The 14,957-nt window shown below is 59.1% G+C and overlaps 1 protein-coding gene across 3 annotated transcripts; it reads left to right on the top strand.

Moving 5' to 3' along the window:
* The first annotated feature begins 3,398 nt into the window (after window positions 1-3,398).
* Window positions 3,399-13,576, top strand: NHERF2 (NHERF family PDZ scaffold protein 2). 3 transcript variants are annotated; one of them, XM_066275265.1, is made up of 7 exons: window positions 3,399-3,692; window positions 6,504-6,704; window positions 11,619-11,798; window positions 12,079-12,232; window positions 12,325-12,368; window positions 12,974-13,036; window positions 13,273-13,576. In XM_066275265.1, exons 1-7 carry the CDS (start codon window positions 3,480-3,482, stop codon window positions 13,429-13,431), a joined length of 1,014 nt encoding a protein of 337 aa, XP_066131362.1. In that variant the 5' UTR covers window positions 3,399-3,479; the 3' UTR covers window positions 13,432-13,576. The 3 variants fall into 3 exon arrangements, with proteins under 3 accessions (XP_066131362.1, XP_066131364.1, XP_066131363.1); XM_066275267.1 differs by lacking the exon at window positions 12,974-13,036; XM_066275266.1 differs by lacking the exons at window positions 12,974-13,036; window positions 13,273-13,576 and adding an exon at window positions 12,478-12,928.
* The last annotated feature ends 1,381 nt before the right edge of the window (window positions 13,577-14,957 follow it).

Here is a 14,957-nt window from a genome sequence, read left to right as displayed (position 1 = left end):
CCCAACCCTGGGCCTTCCTTTCCCTTCACCATCCCTGTTTCCGTGGGTCTCAGAGATGTTTCCCTGGTGCTCACCAGCGCTTAACACCAAGTGATCAGCAAATATTTGGTCACAAGTGCTGGAACCCTTGGAGAAAGGCCAAATTTCATGTTGCTTTAGATACCCCAGTCTGGAGGTTGGGGCTAGGTACAGGGTGAGGGAACATAGCCAGTTAGGGGCTCGGCTGAGGCTCGACTTCTCTGCCTACTACCCACATGGCACCCCTATATCTCTATATTGCCATCACCCCTAAGGCGCCCACCTCGCTCCAATCCCCACCCAGCAGGACTTCTTTATTTTTTAGTTTTTAAAATTTATTTATTTATTTTAGAGAGGAGAGGGAGAGACAGAGAGAGAGAAGGAGGGAGGAGCTGGAAGCATCAACTCCCATATCGGCAGGACTTCTGAGTCGGAGCCAGAGGGGTGGGGTCTGGGGCAGCCCTTGGAGCAGTGCAGTCCCATACGGAGCCAGCAGGTGGCACCGCGCGGCTGCACGTCTAGGCTACAACCCTGTTCCGCGCCGCGGGCGATGGGAGGGACCGGGGGTGGGTGGGTCGTGGGCGGGACCAGAGCAGGGTGGGCGGGACACGGCCGCCCGAAGTCCTCAGTGGGTCTCCGGCGCCTCTCTGATACTCACGGTTCTGTCCTCTCGGATTCGGAAGAGAGGCCTGGTGTCGTCTGAGGGGGAGCCCTAAACCTGGGCTCCTGGTTATCCCGCGGGGCCATTAATGCCCTTTAGCGAGGGAGGCGGCTCGGGCTGAGCAAGCTGTGGGCCATTTCCCAGGTAGTAGAATAAAGGCGCCACCCCGCAGACAGGCACGAACCCATCTTCAGACTGTGACCAGGCCTCTGCCCACTGCCACACCCCAAGTCGCCGCCCAGGCCCCGCCCATCGTTGGGGTGTTGCTGCAGGGAGCTGGGCTCAAACCACAGAGGAAAGCCCCCTCATCCAAAGTGGTCCCTTCGACTCCCCGGGGGGAGGAAGCACCGAAAGGTCTCCTCGCGTCGCAAGGCCCGCGTAGCTAAGCAGCCAGCAGGAGTGGGTGAGGGCGTGGGCGGTGGAGGGTACCGTCCAGACTACCTACAGCCTGACTTCCTTACCGTCTGTTGCCAGCCTCACCGTCTACCTACCCTCCCTACTTCTTCCCCTGCAACCTCAAACGGCTCACAGCCCCCGGACACTTTTCCGTGCACACTTCTAGTCCTCTGTCTTTGCCTCTTTCTGCGCCTCTCACTTTCATCACAGTGCCCGAAACTCGAAGCTGGAGAAAGCGCCAGGGATAGTTTGTCCAGGAAAGCTGCTGGTCACCCTTACTCTCAGGGCTGTTACTGTAGGCCCTCCACACTGACTCTGCTCCCTCTCACTTAATCCTGTTCATCCTTAGGAATTTTTACCTGAACTTTTTCCCTGGGTCTTGATTTATTTGTGATTGTTACCCACTTCCTTTGTTACCCACCCCCTTTGTTACTGTTACCTTCCCTGGTGTTTTCCGGCTTTGGGGCCCCTTTGTTATTCTGGGATAAAGAAACGTTTGTGCTGGACCCCTGACTGTGACCACATGCCCCATTGACCCTCCCTCCAGCTGTGTTGTTTCCATCATCCTTGACTCACAGACCAAGTATTTTGCTATAGAAGGTAAAAGGGCTCAAGAATGATCAGGAGCTACTGTCCTAGGGAGTGAGGAGGAGGTCTCCAAGTTTTCTTTTTTAATATTTTGCCATATTGTTTATTTACTGACCAATTTTAAAAAAATTTTAATATATTGATTGAGAGTGAGAAAGGGAGAGAGAGAGACATAGAAACATCAATCTGTTTCTATATGTGCCCTGACCAGGGAGGGAATCAGAAACCTCTGTGCATCAGGACAACGCTCTAACTAACTAAGCTACCCAGCCAGGGTTCCAAGCTTTCTGACCCAGGGGACCCAGGGCCTCTACCTTGTTTAGTGGTCTCCCATTCATCCACCTCCCTCAACTCTGGTGTGGCTCCAACGCTACAGACTGGAAGGTCTTGGGTGATCCTAACTGCTCCGAGGTAACCCCCTGAAGTGGTATGTGATGGACCTCGCAGCCCTTACCCATCCTCACAGCCTCCAGGTGCAGCAGCATTAGGTTGAGTGCAGGGAAGCCAGTCACCAGGCAGCCTCTGGACGGGCACACTGATGGAGGTGGCCAGCCAGATGGGAGCCTACAACAGCACCAGCCAGGAACTTAAAGGTGGGGGTGGGGGAGTATCAGTGCAGCTTTGGCCTAAGTGGCTTTTAGGGGCAGCAGCTGGGGTGTGGAAACCCAAGGGGCTTTGGCCCAGGAGGCTGCCCAGAGGCGGGCCCTCTGCTTGGGTGGGGGCTGGGAGCCCAGGCTGAGGGCACTGGAGAGAGAAGAAATAGCAAGATTAGGCCTGAGCAGAGCCTGCTCCTGCCTTCATGGGGAACTGTCTGGGTTGGCTGTGCCTGACTCCGGGGAACCAGGTATGTGTTGGAGAGGAGTACACTGAGAGGGACGATGGAGGGAGGGTAGGGCTGGGGGCAGAGGTGGGAGATAAACGGGTTCCTGCTCGTGTAAACAGCTCCTAGGAGTGCTGACCACAGGCCAGAGCTCAGAGGCCAAAGTCGTCAGCACATTTCATCCCAGGTCAGGACAGGTGGGGTGAGTAGCAAAAACCAAGACCCCCTCTTCACAACCAGACAAGCCTATTTCCTTACCCTGCTTTTCAATGACCAATAATGAAAGGCCCTGGCACTGGGAGGGAATGATAGGGGGAATGTTTAATGGACACACACAGCACAGGCAGGGGCAAACACTCCTGGGGTGGGCCAGGGAGTCACTCAGCCACTGGCCTCCCATAGATAGGGAGGGGCTACTGTCATGTCATTTTCAAATTCCACTTTTTGTCTCCTGGACCATCCTGGGACTCTGCTGAGCCAGAGCAGCTGTGGGTGCTGGAGGGATCCATATATATAGACAGTGGTGCTGGTGGTGCTTCCCAAGGTGGGTGGGCAGAACTGTGGCCCTTGTTGTTACCCTCTGTCCATGTGGGGCTCCTTCTGCCCTAGGACCCTTTCTTTCATCACTCTCCCACCTAAAGAGGCTATCTCGGTGCAGTGCCCTGCATGCAGTAGGTGCTCAATAAATGTGGCTGGACTAGGAGGCAAAGGCGCTAATGTCAAGGAGACTGCCCAGAGTGGCGGTGAGACAGAGAGGGTCCCTATGATTGGGGACCCCTGATCCTGCAGCCTTCCCCTGGGCTCCTCCGGCTGGCAGGGTGCCGAGACAGGGGCGAAGCCAGGAAAGCTTGAACCCAAGGCGGGGGCGGAGGGGGCGGGGAAGGGGCGGTGCGGGGGCGGTGTCGCAGCCGGAGCTCCAGCCCAAGCCTGAGGCGACGGGAGCCGAGCGGGAGCCACGGAAGCCAGCCCGTGGCCGGCCGGTGAGTAGCCGGCGCCATGGCCACACCAGAGCCGCTGCGGCCGCGCCTGTGCTGCCTGGTGCGTGGCGAGCATGGTTACGGCTTCCACCTGCACGGCGAGAAGGGCCGTCGCGGGCAGTTCATCCGGCGCGTGGAGCCCGGCTCCCCGGCCGAGGCGGCCGAGCTGCGCGCTGGAGACCGCCTGGTCGAAGTCAACGGCGTCAACGTGGAGGGCGAAACGCACCACCAGGTGGGTGCCTGCGCCCCGCCCCGGCTCGCCGGGCCCCTCCCCGGGAGCGCGTTCGCGGAGGCTCCAACGACCACCCGACCCGGCGCTGCTGGCGCCCAGGCCTTGGCTACCTGCTCCTAGCCAGGAGGGGGTCGCACCAGGGCCTGCGGGCCCCCCGCCGCCCGGACGTGGGGGACGTAGTCAGGGAGGCTGCAGCTGCGGGCCTCCTTCCTAGCTCCCGCCCCCGCCCCCAAGCTCGGTCCTGTATCGCGGGGCGGGAAATCCTGGCAGGGAGGGGCCCGCACTGCGGCTCCTTAGCTCCTCTCTGGATCTTTTGGATCTTTCTGGCCTCAATGTGTGCCAAGTATGGAGATGTGGGGCACCTTGGGGAGTCTCCATGCAAGGGAGTGCTGTGGGTGCTTTCCTGTGTGTGTACACAACTGGGTATGTCTGAGTGTGCAGACCCCTCTGGAGGTCACCCATGTGCGTGCGCACACGTAACTGGCTGTGTACCTTGGGGGGTGGTGTCATAGTAAGGGCACATCTGTGTGCATGCCTACATCCGTGAGTGTGTGTCGCCTAAGCTGTGTGTACATGTATATTCAAGTCTTCACCTTAGGTGTGTATGTGTGTGGACAGATCTGCACACCTGGACATGTGTATGTGAACTGCAATGTGTTGGATGTGTGTGTGAGAGCTGGACTGTGTGTATGAAAATATACAGGGCTGTATGCCTGGATGTTGGGTGAGCTGCGCTGTGTGTGTGTCTAGGTCTGTGTGTTGACCCGCCTGGCCATGTGTAGTTGTCAGTGTGTATTGGTAGCTGGTGTTCTCGTGGGTGTCCTGGCTGATGTTGCCTGGTTCCCAGCAGAAACCACTGCTAGTGGCAGCACATTCCTCTCCTTGGAGGCCGCTTGGCCACACAGGGGTCAGGGGTTGCAGTCCCTGCTTCCTGCAGCTGGAGATGAAGGCCAGCGGGAGGGCGGGGTCTCCTTTCTACAAGTTCTGACCCCTGGGGGTGTCCATCTCTCACTGGCCAGTGACTCACTTGGCTTGGGTTCGGCCACTCTGTTCAGGTTCCTCTGTGTCCCCTCAGCACCTGTGCGTCCATGACCCGTCTGGGTTCCCAGCCCTGGGACCTAGAGATTAATATATTGTTCCTTGGCTGGGTTTAAGCCCTTGTCTGTCTATCTGTCTGCTGTCCTGCCCCACCCAGAATGTCAACCTGATAAGGCTGTTTACTGAAGGAAGGTGGGCATTAGAACCAGAGGGCTTGGTTTGACAGGCTACAAGGAGGGGTTGGTAAAGGTGACATCTGGCCACTGTTTATTTTATTTATTTATTTATTTTATTTTTTCCATTTTTCTGAAGCTGGAAACAGGGAGAGACAGTCAGACAGACTCCCGCATGCGCCCGACCAGGATCCACCCGGCACGCCCACCAGGGGCGACGCTCTGCCCACCAGGGGGCGATGCTCTGCCCATCCTGGGCGTCGCCATATTGCGACCAGAGCCACTCTAGCGCCTGAGGCAGAGGCCACAGAGCCATCCCCAGCGCCCGGGCCATCTTTGCTCCAATGGAGCCTTGGCTGCGGGAGGGGAAGAGAGAGACAGAGAGGAAAGCGCGGCGGAGGGGTGGAGAAGCAAATGGGCGCTTCTCCTGTGTGCCCTGGCCGGGAATCGAACCCGGGTCCTCCGCACGCTAGGCCGACGCTCTACCGCTGAGCCAACCGGCCAGGGCTGGCCACTGTTTAATAGGCGCTGTCACCCTTGCCTCTGCTTGTCCTAAGCTTCTGGATGCTGGTCTAGTAACTTCACACATAGGAGCCATGGGACCCTCCCACTGCCCCAGGAGGGAGGATGTACAGTTACAGCTCCGATCTTACAGATGAGAAAACTGATGTTTGGGGATGCCGAGTGACACCTTTGGGTACTACATTCTAGTAGTAGTAGGGTGTTGGGATCCTGCTGCACAGGGAGAGTGGAGGGACAGAAAGAGGGCCAGGAAAACATGGGTCTGGTTCAGACCCTTCTCTCTCTGTTGACTTTGCCAAGCAGCTGATGGGGGTCCCCCATCTGCCCTCCCCAGGTCTTAGGGTAGGGGTGGGGATGTTACCCTTCCTACCCCAATGCCCAGTGGGTTATGCTCTTTCTCCTGAAGTCACACACTGGCATGCATGCCCCATGGTCACCCACATGCTGTAGATATTTCACAGGCACCTGCGTAGACACACAGATGGTCACATGGCATACTTGTCCCACAGGTGGACCTGCTTCTCCCTGCCTCCACCAAATTCTGCTTACAGTATCATGTGTGGTACTTAAGTAGGAGCCTTGCCACAGGAACCCAGGGCTTCCCCGCTCTGCAGGTCCAGCAGGAATGGGTCATTGTCTGGAGCAAACGGAAGGCCATGAGACAGCTGTTTAGACTCTGATGCTCCACCACTAAGGACAGAAATGGGCATAGATACACCCAGAGAGATGCCTCTCTCTCTTTCAAACCTAGACTGAGAAACAGACCCAGAAACAGATAGGTGCCTGACTGCACAGCTTCCCATCCCTTTCCTGGAGAAGACCCTGGTCTGAAGCAAGGCCCTGGGACCACATTGCAACCTTTGCAGCCTGAGCCCTAGTGTCAGGACTCCCAGGAGAGGAGGGAGGGAGCTGCTGGAGCCTGGGGGTGGGGGGTGGAGCTGTCAGGCCTCTTGGTCCAGCCACCCACCCCTAATAGGCCAGCCGCCTGCCCACGAGCCCCGCCAGCTTTGGGTGGTGCCACTGTCCATGTGCTGCCCAGAGAACTGGTTGCTGACCCACTACCACCTGCCTGTCCCAGGTGGTGCAGAGGATCAAGGCTGTGGAAGGGCAGACCCGGCTGCTGGTAGTCGACAAGGAGACGGACGAGGAGCTGCGCCGGCGGCAGTTGACCTGCACCGAGGAGATGGCCCAGCGAGGGCTTCCACCCGCTCATGACCCCTGGGAGCCAAAGGCGGTCTGGACACATGCAGGCAGCCTTGGCTCCAAGGATGGCCAGAAGGTATGGCAGATTCTGGGACCACACTGGCTTCTCCCAGAACCATCTTGGTCTCTTGATGGCAGTCTCTGTTTCTGGTCACCTCCAGAAGTACTGTCTCAGTCTGTTCTGCCTCTCAAAGCCCCCCCCCCCCCCCCCCCCATGGCTACCCTCTTGGCCACACTCTTTCTGTCCTCAGACTGTTTTAAGATGGGTAGAATGAGGACAGCCTGGCCCCCAGCTTTTCTCCCCCATGCTTGGAGCCACCTGCTCTAGGGAGGGGCCGTTCTGACAAGGCCTCCTCACTGGCCTAGGGGCTGAGGAACCCAACCCAGGGAGGGGCTGCTGGAATGTCCTGGGACTGAGTATGCCCAGCTCTGTGCCTGTGCCTGTGTCTGGTGTCTCTCTGTAGCTCTGTCCCTGTGTCTGTCTCTAGGAGCCTGCTTGTTCTGTGAAGGCCTTGGGAGATTGGTGGCCCTCTGTGGGCAGCGTGTGGTGGGGGACAGCCTAGGAGACTCAGCTGAGCCCTCATCTGGTGGTCTATAGGATTGGGGAAATCCCCTCTTCTTGCTGCCCTGCTCCCCTGCCTCCCACCAGGCCAGAAGAGCTGGGACAGAATTTGGGGACGGTGTGGGGTGCTGTTCCATCACTTTCTAGGTATCTGGGCTTGGGGGTTGTCCCTGGGTAATCAAAGATAGAGCACCTCTAGGGGCCGGGGGTTGTCTCAGGGCCATGTTGCCTGGCCTTGTTGGCATTTGCCCTGGGGCTACCAAAGGCTGGAATAGGGGGGTGTTAGCATCAGATTTGTGATTTCAGGGGGATCCTGAGGTGGTGCGCTGGCAGGGCCCCTCCCAGCCCTAAGGGTTGAAGCCTCCTTCCTTCCTGGGCAACTCACCCGTCTCCAAGAACCCCTCCCCTAGGCGTTTGTCCATTGATTTAGACACAGATGGCTGAGTTCACCTTCCTGTGGAAAAACTCGCCCTCAAGCCTTATCTTCAGGATGGGGTGGCCCACCTTGTCCTTGGGTGGAGCCTCTTCCCCCCCTGCTATTTCAGGCTCTGGGGCCGCAGGAAGCCCTGGGAGGGGGCTTCCTCTGGGTGTATATTTTTAGAGGAACAGAGTGAGTCCTGACCGGCAGGTTCCTTTGTGGTTGGGCTGGCCTGGAGACAGGGACCCCAGAAGGTCAGGGGAGGCCTAGGGAACAGAGACCCCCAGTTTTGTTGGCTGAGCTCAGAGCATCAAAAGGAGGAGCTGGGCCCAGGGGGCGATGCTCACAGGCAGGGCTGAGTTCTAAGAGGATAGGAGAAAGCGGGTGGGATGAAGGGCCCACCTTTGGTGCCCTTGGGAGGTAAGGGCTGAGCTGGAGTCAGGGCCCTGCAGGTCACTTATGTCCTCTCAGCCTCAGTTACCTCCCGTCTTGGGGCTGGGAGGGGAGCGGTGGGGCAGGGGAGGACACTCTTGTGGCCGGCTCCTCCTTTTGGGGGCTGTCTGGGCCTTGTCAGTGGTGACTCAGCCCCAGATCAGACAGGGCTAGGGGTGGCCGCATCTGCAGTGCAGCTGATTCTGATAGTGATGAAGGGGACAGCCTCCAAACAGAGCCAGGACAACTAGCTAGCGGTGCCAGCTGGGGGCACTGGTGGACCCAGGGCCCTTCTTTTTCTCACAAGCAGCCTGTGCCCCATTCTCTAGTTGTGGAGGCCCTTGGGGGCTGAGAGTGAGTGAGGTAACAGAGTCCTGTAGGAGGTGACTGCTTGTCTTACAAGAGGGCTTCTGGGGCTCCTTGCTCCCGCCTCCACCCTGTGAACCACAGCAGGACTGTCTTCTATTCTGGGGCCGGGGTTCCTCCCTTATCTCCCTGTCTCCCCAACCCTGAGTCCTGGGAGCAGGGCAGGGCTGTCCAGCAACTTCCTTCCCTTCTTGGACGGAAATCTAACCAGTGGGGGGGGGGGGGGCGGCTGGAGCGTGAGTAAGGGAGGGGGCTCAGTCACCACCCTGTTCCCCAGAGTGACTCAGCCCTATACCCCACCTGTCCCCGGGGATCCTGGGCCTCAGTGGGATGTGGATAAATGGGGTGGCAGCCTGGGCCAGTCAGGGAGCTCAGGCCACTCCAGCTGGATGCTCACCGCCTGCCACTTCTGTCCACCTCCATGGCCCACTCCTGGAATTCCACACCACCCGCCCTGGTCCCAGGAACCCCTCCACGGAGCCCATCCCTGGGGTTTGTGCAGGTTAGGTGGAGTGGGTCAGGGTGGGCAGTGAGGAGGACCCCAGCAGCCTGTTTAGCTTGCGTTCCCCAAGGTCAGGAGAGGGGACCCTGGTGTGAACAAGCTGGACCCTGAACAACAATGGGGCCTTTCTCTGCCAGGGCTGAGTCACCATCTGGGGGGGCACAGCCTGGCCCTGGGGTATCTGCATATGCCAGCCTCTTTGTCTGGCTACAGGCACAGCTCAGAGGCTAGGGCTTGTCCAGTTCTGGGGCGGCCCTGCTGGGAGCCGTGGGAGCCGTGGGAGCCTAAGGGCCTGGCTGGGAGAGGGCAGGAAGTGCTCTGAGCCAGGGCAGGGAGTGAGGAATGCGAGCAATGCACTGGCCCTGCACCCCCTCTGGACCACTGTTGCCTGCTCTCTGCGGGGCCTCCCTGCTGGGTCACTGCATTGCAGCCCCTCAGCTTGAGGGTCTGGTGCCTGGTTTGGTGCCCTGTGGGCCCCGGTTTCTCATAAGGAGTGGGATTTAGGCTAGACATTAGGAGAAATCTCGCCGCTTGTGTGACGAGGGGCCGCTGTTCTGGCTTGAGGCAGGGATGGCCACTATGGTCCTGCACCCCGATGTGACTTCAGCTTGGCCTTATGGCTCTGGATGTCCCCCCAAATCGATGCTCCCCCAAATCCTTTCCCCTTTTGGGACCTTGACAGACCCCTCCCTGAAGGTTACTGTGGAGGGCATGGGAAGGGGCCACTGGGCCCTTCTTTTATAAGTACGGCCTATCTCGTGTGTCCGCGTAGCGTGTTTGTGAGCATCTGCTTGGCTGTCTGGTCTCTTTGTTGTATTGCTTCTTCATTATTGTATTTTCTATGTGAACAACTGTGAACCTACTTCTGCCCCGCTGTCTGGTTTTTTGAATATGGATGTGCCTCTGCTACCTGGGCCCATGTCCACATTCCAGGTGTGGTCAGGTCACACTTCCAGGTTCAATGCGTGGCCCTGGCTCTGCTGTCACACAGCCTTTGGGGCATCATGCTCTGACAGCCTGTATCAGAGAGGCGCCTCTGGGGATGTGTAGGCCCTCCTCAGAGTTGCACGCTTGTACCTCTGGGTGTGTCTGGGAGAAGACATGAGTCTGTATAGTGGGGCTCTGGAGAATTTGGGGTCTTGCAGCCCCCCCTGTGCAAACCACGTTGCTCAGCCCAGCCCCCAGGGAACTGAAGAGCAGCAGTTCTGTCCCTGGAGTTCTTGGGGTTCTGGGACCAGATGGTAGCCTGCAGTGGGAATTCCCAGGGGGTTGTGGGTAGGCTTTCGGGGTGTCAGGGAAGGGGTCTTGGAGGCGGGATATAGGCTGGACAGGAAGAAGGTGTTCTGACTGGTAGGAAGGCCCTGACCTTAGAGCAAGGCACCCACCCTGTGAGGAAAGAGTCTTGTTGGTCCCACGGCTAGGTGGCCACCAGCTGGCAGATCAGAGCATTCACAGTCAGATTTGGGGTTTTGAACTGGGTTTTAAGCTTGGAGAGTAGAGTGGTTCAGAGGGTGACCTGGGCTGCGGGGGTGGGGGGCAGGTGCCCAAAGCCTGGAGACCTTCCCTGAGCACTGAAGGGCCTTCCCTTCAGTGCCACCCCCAGCCTGGCCCAGGGTCCCTCCACCACCTGTAAGGGAGGGGCCTGGTGAGCACTCTCACCCCTAATACTCTCACCTGCATGGGCACTCTAGCCTTGAGCGTCCTGGGAAACCTGAGCTGCTGCCTGCCTGCCTGCTCACTCTGGCCACCGCCATGTTTAATTGAGCACCAGTAGCCGCTGGGCACTCAGCGCTGTGGTCACTGCCCCAGGCCCCGGCTGGGTGGGGATCCTGGGGCCTGGCCCCTGCCCACGCGGCTCCCTGGCCCAGAGCCCTACTGCAGGATGCCAGAGGTAAAGCGAGACAGGGCCCTGGGATGTGGATGGGGGACCCTCAGGGAACCTTCAGCAGGGAGGGCAGGAAGGCAGGCAGGCCCCTCCCTCGGTCCTCTCACTGGACTCCTGCCGTAGCCCTAGCAGCCCCAGCCTGGCATCCCTGTCTCTGGCCCTGGTGGGGGTAGGGGTGGGGGTGTGAGTGGGGGTGGCTGCAGCTTGCTCTGGAATGTGAAAGCAAACACAGGAGGACTGCCACCGTCCCTATGGGAGAGAAAACAAAACTGCCCAAGCCTAGGATTCTGCGAGCCCTACACTCATGGAGAGGGGGGAGAGGAGGGAGAGGGGACCCCTGGCAGGCTGGGCCCACAAAGACAGCCAGCTGGGACAGCAAGATGAGTGGCAGCTGGTCTCACCTGGCCTCTTTTAGAACCCTGGCTTGTGCTCAGCACTGTTCTTCCGAGATCAGACGAGATCGGGCGCGTTCAGGGTGGTATGGCCATAGACTCAGCACTGTCTTTGAGCCTGTTGATTCTTGCAATATCTCTAAGGCCCCTAGCCCCATCAGAAGTCATTTTGGGTTTTGGGAACAAAGGCTGCCCAAGATGTCACAGCTGGAGCTCAGTCACGAGCAGCCTGATGGGGCCCCTGGGGTGTGGGTGCACAGTGTTTGTCTGCCACTGGGCAGGTGCTGATACCCAGTGTAGGGGTGTGGCTCCCTCCTGCCCACCAGCATTGCTGTGCTGCATGCTGGGGGTCAGAGGCCTCAGGGTAATGTCAGTGGCCTCGGGGATGGGAGATTAGAGCTGGAACTTGACCCCTAACCCCATGTGCCTGCAGGATGTCAATGGGCCTCCGAGAGAGCTTCGCCCTAGGCTCTGCCACCTACGAAAGGGCCCCCAGGGCTACGGGTTCAACCTGCACAGTGACAAGTCCCGGCCAGGACAGTACATTCGCTCAGTGGACCCAGGCTCACCCGCTGCCCACTCTGGCCTCCGAGCCCAGGATCGACTCATCGAGGTACCCTTTGCTGAGGCTTTGGGGTGTCAGGTACCCCATGTGCGTCTCTATACCTGTGTCCTCCGTGTGCATGTCTGTGCCTGCATCCTCCGTTTGTGTCTGGGCCTCAGGGCCTTCCTGGGAGGAGGGGACTTTCTGGGAATTTGAGCTGGCATTCCTCTTGCTGCCGTGGCTGGTGACAGCATTGATGAATATTTGATGCCACATCTAGCCAAGCAGCTTCGGGGGGCTTGTGGGGACCTGCCCTCAGGCAGTGCTGTCCCCGTGCTGCTGGTGGCAGGTGAATGGGCAGAATGTAGAGGGACTGCGCCATGCAGAGGTGGTCGCCAGTATCAAGGCACGGGAGGATGAGGCCCGGCTACTGGTGGTGGACCCTGAAACAGATGAGCACTTCAAGAGGCTGCGGGTCACACCCACTGAAGAGCATGTAGAAGGTGGGCTGCCGTCCTGGGGGCCTGGGAACAAGGAGGCCTGGGTTGGGGTGGAGCGCGGGAGCTGGGCAGCCATTGACACACTATCCCCACAGGTCCACTGCCATCACCAGTCACCAATGGGACCAGCCCTGCCCAGGTGAGAGGGTGGGTGGAAGTGGACAGGGTGGGTCCAGGAAATCTCAGGGGGTGCCCTCTGGGAGTCCCCAGGCCTACTAGAACTCCATCTCTGTCCTTGTATATTTGAGGTTGCGACACTCAATCTGGCTCCAACACTCCCAGCTTTAATGTCCCCTGTGGATCCTGTCCTGGGTCAGCCACACCCCAGCCCCAGACAGCAAGCCAACACCTCTGGCCCAGGGCTGCTGCCCTTGCTGTTCCCTCTGACTGCCTGTGCCTGGTTACCCGGAGTCTCAGTCTCAAGAATCTGTCCTCAGCTTTGTCTCAGGCGGCACTCATGTGGGTGATTCATATATCAAAACAATGCCCCATGATTCATATTTCAAAACAATGCCCCGCGCTATTGTGAGTCGGACAGGGTCAGGCCACCTGCCTGTTCACTGTTCAGTGTCCAGCGTCCTGCCTACACTGGGCCTGGAGTGTAGTAGAGGCTCAGTACCCACTGCCAAATGGAGGTGTAAATGCAGCTCTGGGCTGGTGTGTATGCATGTGTGTGTGTATGTGTGTACACCAGTGACTCCTGGGCAGGGCCCCTGAAGCTACGCCTTGCCCTTGGTTTCCCAGCTCAATGGTGGCTCAGCGTGTTCGTCCCGAAGCGATCTGCCTGGCTTAGACAAGGACGATGAGGTAGCAAATGTCCACTCACATCTTCTGCTGTGCTTACACTCTGGGGAGGGCCAGAAAGACCTTTGGGGTGGTTGTGGAGGTTTCAACCTTGGCAGTGGGGTCACTGCCTCCAAGAAGCCCTCCTGGACCTGCTGCCTCAGCCCCACCAGGTGGCCTCTGGTGTGAGCTTCCTGGGAAGGGTCATCAGTCTGGGGGCTTGGGTCTAGGGCTCACTCTGGCCACCTGCCCACCTCCAGGACGGCAGCATCTGGAAGCACGACCCTTTTCAGGAGAGTGGCCTCCACCTGAGCCCTACGGCGGCTGAGGCCAAGGAGAAGGCGCGAGCCACCCGGGTCAACAAGCGGGCACCGCAGATGGACTGGAACCGGAAGCGTGAGATCTTCAGCAATTTCTGAGCCCCTCCCTATCCATTTGCTGGACCCAGGCCTCCTCCCTGCGCGGACTTTGGGTCTTGCCTCTTGGGCCCAGACCAGAGCTCCCCAAACCTCAGTGGACTGGAGGAGGCGCATCCTCGCTCCAGAAGCCGTGGTGGTCCCATCCACCACCCAGGAATCAGCTGACATCCCAGTGGGTCCCTGTCTTCATCCCCCCACGGGTGCTGGGGGAATGTGGCAGCCAGACTGGGGAGAGCAAGCTCCCAGTATGAGAGACAGGGAGGGAGGGAGAGGCAGCAGTGACCCTAGGGGCTGGGCCCTTGCTGCTCTGCCTGGGCCTGCTCACTTGAAGGAATTTGTGGTTTTGCTTTTTTTCCAAAAGGAGCTACAGCTCCACACATGTTTCCACTTAATACCAGAGCACCCGCCCCCACCAGGACATTCTCTCTAAATAATTGCAATAAAACAAACCTTTCTCTACCAACCATTCCCCCCCCCTCCCCGCAGCAGCCATCCCTGGTGGGAGTCCCAGAGACTTCCTGGGACAGAGGAGGGGGTGGGCAGGCTGTTTGAGGGGACTTCAGGTGAGGTGGGGAAGGCCAGCTGTGGCTGTAGGAGCTTTCCCTCGGCTCCATCTCTGCCTTCTGTAGTGTGGGGGTTCACTAGGCCAAGCCCCCTATTGTCCTACAACTCCAGAGGGCCTGGGCTCTCCGAGGGGCCCGAGGATGGAGGCCCCTGCCCCTGAGGACAGCCCCTGGACAGGCCCCTTGTTCCTGTGCCACAGCCCCCGTGCTTGGGGAATGGGGCTGTGCGGGAGCCTACCCCAGGCTTTGGGCTCAGCACCTGCTTGAAGTTCCCCAGTAGACCCCACAGCCTCTGCCCTGAAACCCACCGACACCGCTGTCTGCCCTGTAAGCCATAGCGCCTCTGCGCCCTTGGAATAAATGGGCCTTCCTGAGACCCTTGGCCGCTTCTGTCCTTCCTGTCTCAGGTGTGGGGGAGGGATGGTGGTCCAGGCAACAAGGCGGCAACCTGGCAGCCCCCTTCCCCCAAGTCGCAACTGCTGTAAACCAGGTCTCATTCTTCAACCTGGTTTTCCTTAACCCTTCTATCTCGAAGCCAAGCCCCAACTCCTCTCGGCTCCAGCTCCCTCTGCCCTCTCTCCCTCCTCGTACTGGCCCACTTGGGACCTCTCCCTTTAGAACCCTGCCCTCCTCTTCCCCTGTGGCACACTCTGAGGCCCTTGCCCACTTCCTCTGCCTGGTGAGGCCCAGCTCCTTCCCTGTGAAGCTTTCTGGGCCAATACCCCATGGGCACCCTCTGCCCTGGCCCCACCCCCTGCCCACACAGGTACACGAAGGTCAGTCCTCATACCCTGTGGCACACAGCCTGGGCCTCCTGGTGCTCTTTTGGAGGCCAGGTGCCTCTGTAAGCACTGGGAGTGGGGCCTCCTGGCAGAGCCCAGGCTCTCAGGGTGCACAAGTTCAGGAGAGGGGGTGTTTCTGGGCCCCCAGCCAGCTGCTGAGGGAGGGAGGAAGCCCAGGCCT

The sequence above is a fragment of the Saccopteryx bilineata genome, chromosome 4 (assembly GCF_036850765.1).
Source record: "Saccopteryx bilineata isolate mSacBil1 chromosome 4, mSacBil1_pri_phased_curated, whole genome shotgun sequence".
Lineage (NCBI taxonomy): Eukaryota > Metazoa > Chordata > Mammalia > Chiroptera > Emballonuridae > Saccopteryx > Saccopteryx bilineata.
This window is presented reverse-complemented; position numbering and strand designations above follow the sequence as displayed.

Coding starts and splice junctions, on each gene's coding strand:
- NHERF2 (XM_066275265.1), top strand. CDS start 3,480: ATGGCCACACCAGAGCCGCTGCGGCCGCGCCTGTGCTGCCTGGTGCGT. Junction 11,799..12,078: donor CCCAGGATCGACTCATCGAG/GTACCCTTTGCT, acceptor TGCTGGTGGCAG/GTGAATGGGCAGAATGTAGA. Junction 13,037..13,272: donor GCTTAGACAAGGACGATGAG/GTAGCAAATGTC, acceptor GCCCACCTCCAG/GACGGCAGCATCTGGAAGCA.